This window comes from Saccostrea cucullata, unplaced genomic scaffold, assembly GCF_032062105.1.
Source record: "Saccostrea cucullata isolate Sc308-1 unplaced genomic scaffold, CSIRO_AGI_Scuc_v1 ctg47, whole genome shotgun sequence".
Classification (NCBI taxonomy): Eukaryota; Metazoa; Mollusca; class Bivalvia; order Ostreida; family Ostreidae; genus Saccostrea; species Saccostrea cuccullata.
Window position 1 is genome coordinate 189,593 of NW_026936653.1, and position 12,326 is coordinate 201,918.

Below are 12,326 nucleotides of genomic sequence, written 5' to 3' on the forward strand. Positions count from 1 at the left end.
CCAATTTCTTTCGTAGCATCGAGAGAAAGAAAGACAACCATGCTTGCTACAATTCACCGACGTCATAATTGAACAGATGTACAGAGGTGCGATGGGAATATCACTATGAAGCAAAAAACTCAACTGTGATGAAAAAAAAGGATGTAGGGGGGGGGGGCTTATAGCAAAGGCTTTTTGTGATTGAGGTGGATACAAATTAGCTGTGATAAATAAAGACAGGAAGTATCAGCATTAAAGTGATCCTAGGACCAAACACTCAAAATAAACTTTAGTCAAAATTTAAATTTTATTTTCTTGTATGAATTTATGGATGACTTAAAAAGTTGTAGGTTTGTTTAATAATGTACAAAAAACCACCTGGAAATACTTTTTTTCAGTATAATATCAAAAGAAATATTAAGGACAGATGATACAAATTCAGAATGAATGCCTAGATTGGTATACTGGTATCCAGAGCTGAGTGAAATGAAAGATACCACAAAGTCAAACTCATCTGTTTTATACATGGATATTTTAGTAGAAAAAGACGTTAATAGTTACCTAACAAAAAGATTAAAGTGATAACTTTCACTTTTAAGATTCACTCATCAAATTCCGTTACTTATGTAGCAATATACCCTTTTCACCTTCTTCCGAGATTTATATCTCTCAGTTGATTCGATACGCAAGAGTATGGTTATGTATGAACAATTTCTATGTCATCATTTCGCAAGTTCTGTGGATGAAACAAGAATATCAAATCAAAGTAATCATTTCCTTCGATGCAATGACCTTGTCAGAAAATACGTACGGTATATCATTCAAATGCTGTTGAGATAAAATATTGACAAACAAGTTGATATAACAATTTTTAAAACGAAAATAGATAAAATATTGACAAACATTATATATAAGTTGATGAAACAAGAAAACTGTCTTCAGTGTAAATTTTATGAATAATAAGCAATCTCATTTAAATGTATTATGTTAATAATTATACATGTAACAGGTATGTATTCTGTGTTTGCCCATTAGGCCAAATAACAATAATACTTAAATCTAAAACCAAATGAATGCAATGACCTTGTGCAAAAGAAGGAAGAAATTTTACATTTAAAACAGAACCTACTTATGTCAGGTAATGGTATAAGTTGTGTGGTTCATTCAGTATCGGATACAGCTGGGTGTCTGTTAGCGTTAAGATTCTCATTAGCATACTTGGGTAAAAATACATGTTAAGGTAAAACCTTATGATATATACAATTATGGAACTGAAAACTTCAAACTCGTCAAATTTTTTTTGGAACTTCATGTCTACTCAACAGGTCATACAACCTTCCACAAGTAATTTCTACCTATTCTCATCACAAACCTGGCTGGGGAGCACACGGCGGGTGTGACCGCTCGGCAGGGGATGCTCACTCCTCCATGGCACTTGATCCCACCTCTGATGTATGTTCTGGTCTCCCCAAAACACCTAGATATAACTTAAGCATCATTTAATGCCAAATTCAGATTACTTTTGTGTACAATCAAAATGTTTTTAAAAATTTAAACAAAACAATATTATAACTTATGACAAGATAAGTTGGTTCACGAGTTCCATTTTTATTGAAAAAGCAGATGTCAATGATGAATACCTGTAATTTAATTTAACTTTGGAAACGGTTATATAGAGCGTTGTAAAGTCCTCAGTTTTAATGCTTATGATTTTCATAGAATTTTGTGTCATTTCTGGTGCCAGGAAAAATAATTATATGAGTGCAAAAAAGTCACATGATTAAATGTGAAAGTTATTCGATCATAATCTTTCCTTCACATAGTGGCTGAAATTTTGTCGACTCAACATCAAACAACGATAATCAAACGATAGTCACAGTTTTAAATGTGTCTATCAGTGTTTCAGAAAGAATTTTTAAAACGCAAGGAGCCAATCCCGAAAAAACAGTGAGATTTCAATAAGACACACCAAACCGCCTGCCATATCTGTTTGATATTTGGAATTTTACAGACTATAGACCCCAAAGGCCAACTAACAGCTATCATAGATAAAATGGAATCACTTCGGGTTTTTCATCGACAATTGTCCTTGTTTATGTAGTAATATTCCCCTATCAGGTGCATATGATGTTTATGTTCCCGAACTTATTTGCTTCTCATGAACATGCTCTGAGTAAGTTCATTTTATAAAGCCAGACAGGCTACTCACATAAAAGTTGATGTTACAGGAGTTTGTATAACCTAGTTTAAAATTAGCGTAAATTCTACGGTCGTTATTATAATGACCTCCTGAGAAAATATAACCCTTTATTAGATCGTACATTTATTTGGCTAACCTGTTTCATACCATTAGTTAGGCCTTTGTTTTAATTTTAAACTAAATTTGACCGAGGAATATTCCGTATACTTCATTAAAACAAAACGCTCACAGCAGGTGTGACAAGTCAACAAGGGATGATTGCTCCCTCTAGTCACACCTCTGTAATGTAAGTTTAAATCACTTGTTATTCTCACCTTCATGTTACTTAATTTTTTGTGAAATCTAAGAAACTCGGAAAATAAACAACAGTTATATATAAATTATATTCAAATAAAACAAACATAGTGACTTTTCAAAGTAATTCCATGGATAGTTAGATATATTTTAATATAATTTTTAGCTTAAAACGATAATCAGCACATACAAAACAAAATTTTATTATAGACTGCCACATACTTTAATCACTATACTTCACAACTCATAACAGGAAGTAACATTTTTAAAAATCCGTTGAAACACTATTTTTCAAAACAGAAGATATGAATCTTAGTAATAAAAGGTAATTTAACGTACTTTGATCCAATTTTTGTAAATTGAAAATGAAGATCATAATTTAATTCATGCGTTAAATATAAAATTTCCAAAAAACAAAAAGGGCTTTGATAAACCCATCTTGATCAACTAGCTAGTAAAGTATAAATAAATGGTCCTTTTTGTCCTACTTAGGTGTGAAGATGCTAGTTCATATTAATAAAAATAAATTCAATACTTGTGAGATTCTTGAAAATCGTGGAAATTTAACTTTATATATAATTAAAGTTAACCAAAAAAGTTATAAGATTAAGACTTTTCCCATTTTTTTAAATTTATCATACGATGTCCATTTCTTCTATAAAATTTATCCAAAGCTGTTTACATATTAACGATTATTTTTATTTTTGGTGCGTTTGGTTTATTTGCTTCTTTTTGGGGGTGGAGGTGCAAACACCAAAAATATGGATTCCTACGTTAAATAAAGAATACATAAGTCTTAAGCAATTTGCTGTGAAATATATGGAGATGACGAAAAGTGTTAAAGCTCAAAAGTCCATTCAAACTATACAAATCAGCAGCAGAGCAAACACGGACCTCCAAAACAGAGTTTGGAGGAGTGAGCATCCCCTGACGACCGGTGTCCCGGTCACACCTATCCAGTGCTCTTTGTCATGATCAGGAAAAAACCCTGGACAATTTAGTGTGTAATGAAACATATGGAGATAACGAACACTATTCAAGATCAAAAGTCCATAAAACAATACAAAATAGGAGCAGAGAAAATACGGACCTCCAGAAAATCAGGGGTAGGATAAGGTGCCATGGAGGAGTGAGCATCCCCTGCTGACCGGTCATATCCGTTGTGTGCTCCTTGACATAATCGGAACGACGGAATAATCTTGAAAAAACTAACATTAGTATGAAAAAAAGTCAGTCAACATTTAACTCAATAATAGGGTGTATTTGCACACAATGTCATTTTATTTACCAGATACCTTCTTCCCCTTGTTTTAAAAGATTTTTTGTCATTATATTATGTGATTACTAGTATTAAACATATTTTACATGTATACTCAGTACCCCTTAATCAAAAATTTTGCTATCAATTGATATTCGCTTGTTTACTCGTTTTATCAACTTTTTGTTATAAGTGATTATTTAACATAATTATAGTCCTTTATCACAATCTTTGCTATCAATAGATATTCGCTAATTTGCTCTAAAAGATCCATAAATCAAATAATTTTGCAATAGAATGTGTTTTTATTTCATATATAGAGCACATATAATTTTATACTTTTCATATACAAAATATGAATGAGGGGTTCTTTGTATTCAGTCTCCAGTATTTTGTAGTATTCCATTCATATGGAGTTTATAGGATGCGTTTGTTACACAAGTTCCATAACATTATAGGGTTTCCTCCTCTTCACCAAGAGTTCCTGACATTTTTTACTTTCTTCTGAAATCTTTCTTTACTTTAAAACGGAGCTCAAACATATATTTATAAACCGTAATATTTATTACAATTATTGAATTAGATATTGAACTGTAATCTTTTTCATGCTTGAAGAGAGTTCTCTTTATATTTTCAAAAAAAAAAGTCCACTCGAGCTTCTCTACGACAAATATTCGATGACACTTATTGTTCCATTTGAATATTCGCCAACCCAAACTTTATCGTTTTTGTCGACAGAGAGACCCAATGGAAACTTCACTTCCCTTCTCAGCAAGTAGCTAAGGAACTTCCCTTGCTGATCAATGACGTGGATCGTATAGTTCAAATAGTCCGAAACCAGGATATTGCATTGACTGTCCGTGCTGATGCCCCTTGGGTTAAAACTTTGATACTTGCCTGATTTGATGTTGCCTTTGTAGACAAACTGCATTTTGCCCAGTTTGTCCATAACGACAACAGAATGTTTTTCTTCATCAGATACACAAATATCAAAGTTTCTGTTTTCTGCAATGAAGATAGCATTTCGAAATATTCGTTTATCTCCATTGAATTCCATTTTTCGAATCACCGAGCCTTTGTCATCGTATCTCACGACTCTTGACAACGCTGCAGTTGACACAGCCGCCTCAGTTTTCTTATATTGGCAGACGATGACGTCATTAGATAACGTGACCACCAGTCCTTTTGGGGTCCAGTCCTCGGTCGTGATCAAAACCTTCTGTACTTCTCGTGACCAGAGTTTGACAGTGTTGTCAGTATGGTCACTAAATAGAACACACGTTGGTGACTTCAAGGCAACATATTTTGGATTCATCGGACATTCTAAAGTCTCTGTGTTATTCCCGTCTTTCTCCAGCAGCCGTACGTTGTTGTCGTAGTAAATGAGACCTGCTCCACACATCCATACAGAAGATTCTGAAGCACAGGCAACGTCGTACACATACCTCTCCCCCACAGCAATTGAAACTTCAAGGGTAGGTTTTCTCTTTAGTTTCTTGGATTTCTTCGGAGATTTTCCTTTGATTTCTGCAGATGGACATGTTGATTTTACTAAACTGGACAAATGACCAACATCTGATTTGGTAATATTTGCCTTGCCAGGTGTGAAAATAGGCATTTCAAAATTTGTCATTTCAGGTATTGTCTTTAGGGGTTTTATGTTTGGACAATACTCTGCTAATTCCCTAGGAGTTGTCAAAACTTGTTCACATTTCTTCAGAGCTTCGTCAACATTCTTCAATCTGGTTTCCAAAATTAAGATCTCGTGCTCAAGTTCAGTAAGATGATCGTGTTTATATTTTCTTGCCTCAGACTTCAAAGACTCCATGGCGAAGTCAACTTCTCTATGTAATTTCTCGCCGCATAAGGAAATATCTTTATCGATGGCATCATACAATTTTACTGCATTGCTTAATTTTAATTTAACATTGTCTATCTTTTGAAGATAAGCAGGTTTTAACACAGATTTCAACTCGATCGAAGTCTGTAACAGTTTTGTAGTCTGACTCTCCAGTAGTTCTTCTATAAGAACTTTTTCATGTAGCATATGAAACATATTGCTGCAATCGTTGCAGATGCACACTGCACATTTATTGCAGCGGTATGTACTCTCTGTACTTTGGTGCTTATGGCAATAAGGCTTACATCCAGATCTTTCGTTGTAAGCGACCACATTGTGTTTTGTCGATTTATTCTTGAGATGTTCGGTGACACAGAGTTTGCAAATACGCACCTTACAAACGTCACAGAAAAGCTCTGATGGAGAATCACAAACGGCGCAAGTCAGTGCGAACTGAGCTTGCGGATACTCCAAAGACACCTCAAAATCTGAAAAAACAAACAAAAAAATGTTTCTTTGCCTGTTTTAAAAGATTCTGAAAAATGCAATAGAAATTTATGTTCCATAATATCTTGAATCTTTGTAACTTTAACTTGCAATAATGGAACTTTTGTATTCGTAATAAAAGTTCTAGCTTTTGTTTATATCGATAACATTCTCTGGAGACGCTGTGAATTCATATGTATCTCTAAAAATCTGTTCTATAACGCTTTATTCAAATCAATCAATAACATGAATTCATTAAAAATATAATATCGGGACAATTCCAGCTCAACTTTTGCCAGGATCAAGGTAGATCATGCAGTACCTGAAGCAGAATCTGTAAGCGATGCGCTGAGCTGTGAAATCGAGTCACTGTCTGGCACAGAACTGGTCTTTAGAGTTATGTCCACTATGTCCGAGCCTCGCTCTACATCTTCATCCTCTAGTGTACTGTCCACTGTATTTTATAATCAAAAAAGTTGTTATATACATAGTACATAGTTAAAGTCAAATAATAGATACATGTATTCCTTAGGTAGAGCCTTCGAAACTTGTTAATTATTGATTGATTAAACTGTTGACATTTGCGATATAAGCCACTAAAGCATACAGTTTACGAGGGCTGTTCAATAAATAATGTTCTCGGTGCTCGGGAAAGAAACAAAAAACGCTTTTCAATGATTAAGTCTTTATGATTTCACTGAACAATATTCATTTTTTAATTAAAACACATGTTCGTTACATTTTTATCCAATTTCAGATTTTTTAGAACACATTTTTAAGTATGGCCCGTCGTACAGTGTATACTGAAATATGGCAGATTCTATGGTTTCCTTGACTTAATTCTTCTTTCTGAAAGCTGTTTTTTTTCCTAGTTTGGAAAATGAAACAAGTCAAAGCTAGGTTGAAAGATCTGGCGAATATCGTTGGTGTGACAAAACATTAACTATTAATTTATCCCCTAAATCCCTTTACTCTTCATGGCGTGTCGGTTTGGACGATGTCATGAAGACATTTAATGTAGTGGATTCATGTTTCTGGTTCCATCCTTTCATAAACCTTTCGATTTTTTGCAAAAACTTGCATTTTATACTTCTCCAAAAATTGAACTGCCTCCCCGAATAAGAATTTGAACAACAAGACCACTGATATTCAAGAAAATGATGTATGAAATGTTTTTGTGCTTTTGCAATCCTTTGTTCTTTTCAAACCTTGGCTGTTTTTGTCAAGTGCATCTTATTGTGTATTTGTTTTGAGGGTTTGAATTCAAGTTTCATTATCCATTTGAATTTCAGACAAACGTGGATAAGTACACGTTTTGATTTTTAAAATAATTATTTATTTATTCTTACACACTGTCGTTTTCACTCATTTTTCAAAACATAGGATGACCATTGAGTACTAAGCTTTTTTACTGTCAAATGTTTCTTTAAAACAGTATAACCTACCCCAAAATGATGCTTATCAATTTTGCTATGTGTCTTAAAGTCAATCAAACATCATCAGTGATAATTTGTTGAATTTTGGCAAACAGTAAATTGGTTGTTGTGAGTCTTTGTCGACAAGGACGGTACCCATTTTTGATGCCTATTATATAATTTTTGTTCATTGAAATCCACCTACTCATTTGTCTATAAATTAGATATTGGTTGCTGTAAATTTCACATATTTCAGTGAATATTTCTTTGGGATTCTTAACTAGTTTTTCTGCAGCTTTGATGAAGCGTCTTATTTCACTCTACTTAACTGGTTCTTTACCATTCATTTTTATTGCAGTGTATCGAATAGCCCTTGTTTTCCAGCTTCTCAAATTGAAATTATGTGATGAAAAGTGGTCACATAAACAGTAATCAATTCTTTAAAGATTCAGTCATAAGAGAAAGTCAAGTTTAATGTCATATGATTGCTTTGTTGTATATCATGGAGCTCAGGACATTATTTATTGAACAGCCCTCGTATGTGTGACAGAAAAAAAATCAATTGAAAAAAATTGATATCTCAAAGACTAAGGACATGTACCGGTATATAAAGATTATAGAATTTGCACAGCCAAAATTGTACAACTGTTGCGCACATTTTTATATTCATGAACAGATGTTTTACTTCGTTGATATTACAATATACTCAGTATAAAATAATGTTACATTTATTTAGATTTGCCTTATCCGTCGGGTTTGTGAACTTTGTCCTTCACTAGCAAAAAATGTGTCTACTCTGAACAAGTCGTTATTGTTAAAGTATAAACAATATGTTGTACAAACCGAAAGTGGATTCTTCAAGTGGTGAATCAGTGAACTTTGGAGTCCATAATTCGCCTTCAATTTCAGCTTTTGCTGTTGTGTATAGTTCACCCAATCTTTGGTCCTCTTCTTCCTTTTTTTGCATTCTAATTAATTTGCATATTCAACAACCTGGTTATTTTCGATGACTTTTTTTCCATCAAGAATAATTACTTCTTTTCAAGATGTATATTGACTGAAATGATGAATAAAAAACATCATTAATGCACATGCAGAAATTAACTTGTTAATTTTGTTGAGCATTTTAATGATTTATCTGCTGGTGAATTTGTCTTGTATTCTTTACTGCATTCTACATACATATTCAAAGAATAAAAGAATAATTACCTGACGTCTATTGTTAATTGTGTATTGTTCCCCCAGTGATATGGCGGCAGCCCAGACTATACACATCTTTACAGGGCTTCACCTACGAGACTCCATTCCTGTCATGAATATCACATGTCTTTTCAGGAAGGAAGTTATATACATGCACTGGATATCCAATTGTAAAAATTATTTTAATGGTTGAGGTAAAAGGTTGTACATGTTTTACGAGTTTAATCTGAGTCTGGAAAGTTTGTACATTTTATAAGAGTAAACTAACTGTCCAAACGTAAAAAAATAAACTAGCTGCAATATCTAGTGTTGCCCTTTTCTTTTTTAAGGGGAAGAGATACATACATTCCATTTACTTCTGTCGATATCTGTAATGATGTCATGAATTTCAATGAACATTTTTAGGAAGAGGCTATTTTTATTTACTTTTCATAAAAATTGGGTTGTAAACCATCTCTTTTTCGTAAATTGTCATATAGGCCCTCCGTTGAATAAAATTTAATGAAAACTAGAGGTACTGTGAGCAATGAGCTCACTATATAATACCCCCCGCCTCCCATAATGTCGATGTGTTGCTTTATATTGTTTTACGGTAATGTGTAAAGAGGAATAACTCGTCCTATGAAATGTTATCCAGAAGCTTCTATTATGTGACGTCATAGGTAAACAAAAAATGGCAAGGTCCATGTTTTGCTCTGGGAAACTAAATACGTGTCGAATAAAAAAGTAAAATAGGAGGTGCACAATATATGTAATAAAGATTCTGTGAAAGTTTCATTAAATTTCACTCAGTAGTATAAGAGGAGTTGCGGAAAAAAAAGCGTAACAGACCGGATTTCCAAGTTTAAGCCAATCAGACGGACAGCACGGACAGACGTGCATGCGCGTGATTTCATGATTTTCCCGCTTTTCAAGCGGGGGGTATAATTACATTGAATTTTATTACATTTAGTGATATTGTGACCTCTTTTTTACGCTTCTTTTACACAGATCTGTATGACAGAAGATGCCATTGTCGTTTTACTCATTTTAGAGCTGAGAATACCATCTAGACTGTGAGCATAACGCTCATAAGATCTCTAGTTGTTTCATTTTTTATTTTTGTAAATATCTAGTCAAATAGTTGAAATAAAAGACATTTTTATTTTCTTAATATGGGGGAGGGGTGTACCGTAGAAGTTCCCAAGCAATACTTTCACTAATTACTTGCAATACGACATTAACTTTGTATCTGAATTATTAAAGTTATCCAGTGAAAGAATTTGAGAACTTTTGTTCTTTTGTTCAAAGAATTTCTTGTGATCTTGTCAATATATACTCAATTATGAGGTTTTTTTCAAAGCATTCCATCAAAAATCCTCTTTTTTGAATAGTGAGTCTGTAGCATGTATGCCACATTAAAACCCAATATTATCTGCACTAAATTGTTTAATACGCTACAATTGCTGACTTTAACAGAGACACTGTATTTGGTTAGAAAGATAATTTTACTATGTCTTTGTTTAAACATATTTATCACATTAGGTCAAGTACTACCTCGCCTCCTAGTCCGTTCACGATGAATCTACGTCAACACAGTGCATTCCTGCATTTAGCAATAATCAATTTATTTATAATTAATATTATGAACAGTTTATCTTCATGCATTTTTTTGTGACTAGGTAGGCACAAAATTTTAACAGGAATACTTTTGAAAAAATATTAGTTCCAGTTGGCCTTGTAGAGTAGGCTTTACCCTCTAAACCCTGATGGAATTCCCAAATTAGATTCAGTTTTCCAGGTAAAATATTACTCTGTTAAATAGTTAAATATAGTGCAAAGAGTTTACAGAGATAGGGAGACAAATTTATACAATTGTTCCTGCTCAAATTTTTTTTTCAACAGGTGCACTCACAGAGATACTAATACTAATGAACAATTATGATAATAAACTAGGAGACTTATTGTTCACAGAACAATGTAGGTCTTTCCACCTTTTTAAATTTCTTATAGTTTTATATTTAACTCTCCAATTTAATTTTAAGGGAAATGGCTTAAAAAAAGAAAATGAAAATTTAAAAAAAAGAAAATTTTTTTGAAATGACCTTGACCTTTGACCTTGATCAGATCTTCAAGAAAAAAGGGGAAGGGTCACATTGCAATTGACCCCATGCCTCTAAGACTTTTAGTTCTGTAGTTATAAGTTTAAATAACAAGTGCAAAGAAGTTAAAGGGCAATAACATATAAAGGGTCATTAAATCCTTTTGTACTTATACAATGAAGATGTGCCTAAAGACCCTTAAGACGTTAGTGAAGAGTTCATGCCTCTACGGTCTACAGTTTTGAAGTTGTAGCGATAACAATGTTTTTCGCATAAGGGGCAATGACTTTTGATAGGGTCAATCTTGGGGAACAAATATGAAATCTTTGAAATAGTTTTAAGAGTACATATTAATGATGCAGAGACTGTTTGCATATGTTAAAAGACAAAAGAGATATAAAAAGAGCTTAATTTCTAATTTTTGGAATGACCTTGACCTTTGATCGTGACAAAATATTCAAGGTCAAAGTATTAAGGGTCACAATGCAATTGACCCCTGTACGCTGAGATACCATTTATAGTTTTCAATAATAATAATAAGGTTTAATAGTAAGTATAAAGAAGTTAAAGGGCAATAACTCATATAAGGGGTCATCAGATTCTTTGCACTTATACAGTGAAGTTAGGTCTAAAGACCCTTAAGATATTAGTGCAATAAGGTTTGGTGTAGGAAGGATACATCTCCATTTACAGTTATCTGGAGGAGTATGAATAACAAGGTTTTTCGCACAAGGGGCAATAACTTTTAAAAGGTTTTATAAAAATAGGGGACAAGAATGAAATCTTTGAAACAGTTTTAATAGTACATATTAATGAAAATTGACATTAAGTATATGTTGAAAGTGTTAAAAGAGATACAAAAAAGCTAATTTTCTCATTTTTGGAATGACCTTGACCTTTGACCTTTACATGAATTTTAAGGTTAAAGGTCAATGAATCTTATGCAGTTGGTCCCATGTCTCTATGACTTCTTGTTTTGAATTTTTTTAATTATTTGTAAAATTCAAAAAGTTTTAAAAGGCATTTTTATTTTCTTAATTGAAGGGGTCACCGATACTTTCACTAATTACTTGCAAGGAATTAGATTGAATTAAAAGTTATCCCATAATTAGTCGAAGACATTCGTAAAGGTTTCATACCTCTGCGGTTTACTCCTTTTTCAACTGAGTGAGGAGTAGCGATAACAAGCATTTCTTGTGAAAGGGCAATAACTTTCGAACTGTAGCGGTACTATGTCTTTGTTTAAACATATTTATCACATTAGGTCAAGCAGGGTCAACTGCAACAACATCTTTTACAATAATCAATTTTTATAATTAATATTAGACTATAAATCTTTTCAAAATAAATCTTGAAACAAAAAATCACACGGCAGAAAAATAATAAAAAGGTAAAAAACTCTGTTAAATAGTTAAAAGCAAAGAGTTTAACAGAAGGAATTATACAATAGGTCTTTCCACAGAAAGGTGGAAAGACCTAACAATCTCTAAAACGCCTTCCAATTTATAATATTTACAAGAACAGAGGGAACGAGACAACCCCTTTACTCTTCTCTGAATATCTCATCTGTTTC

At 33.0% G+C, this 12,326-nt stretch overlaps 1 protein-coding gene across 2 annotated transcripts; it reads right to left on the reverse strand.

The window, feature by feature from the left end:
- Window positions 1-4,387: 4,387 nt before the first annotated feature.
- On the reverse strand, window positions 4,388-8,763 carry LOC134246134 (uncharacterized). Of its 2 annotated transcripts, none has more exons than XM_062728414.1 (4): window positions 8,682-8,763; window positions 8,316-8,529; window positions 6,380-6,511; window positions 4,388-6,059 (listed from the first exon to the last, which is right to left on the reverse strand). In XM_062728414.1, exons 2-4 carry the CDS (start codon window positions 8,437-8,439, stop codon window positions 4,393-4,395), a joined length of 1,923 nt encoding a protein of 640 aa, XP_062584398.1. In that variant the 5' UTR covers window positions 8,440-8,529; window positions 8,682-8,763; the 3' UTR covers window positions 4,388-4,392. The 2 variants fall into 2 exon arrangements, with proteins under 2 accessions (XP_062584398.1, XP_062584399.1); XM_062728415.1 differs by having other exon boundaries at window positions 8,316-8,482; window positions 8,682-8,758.
- Window positions 8,764-12,326: the final 3,563 nt, after the last annotated feature.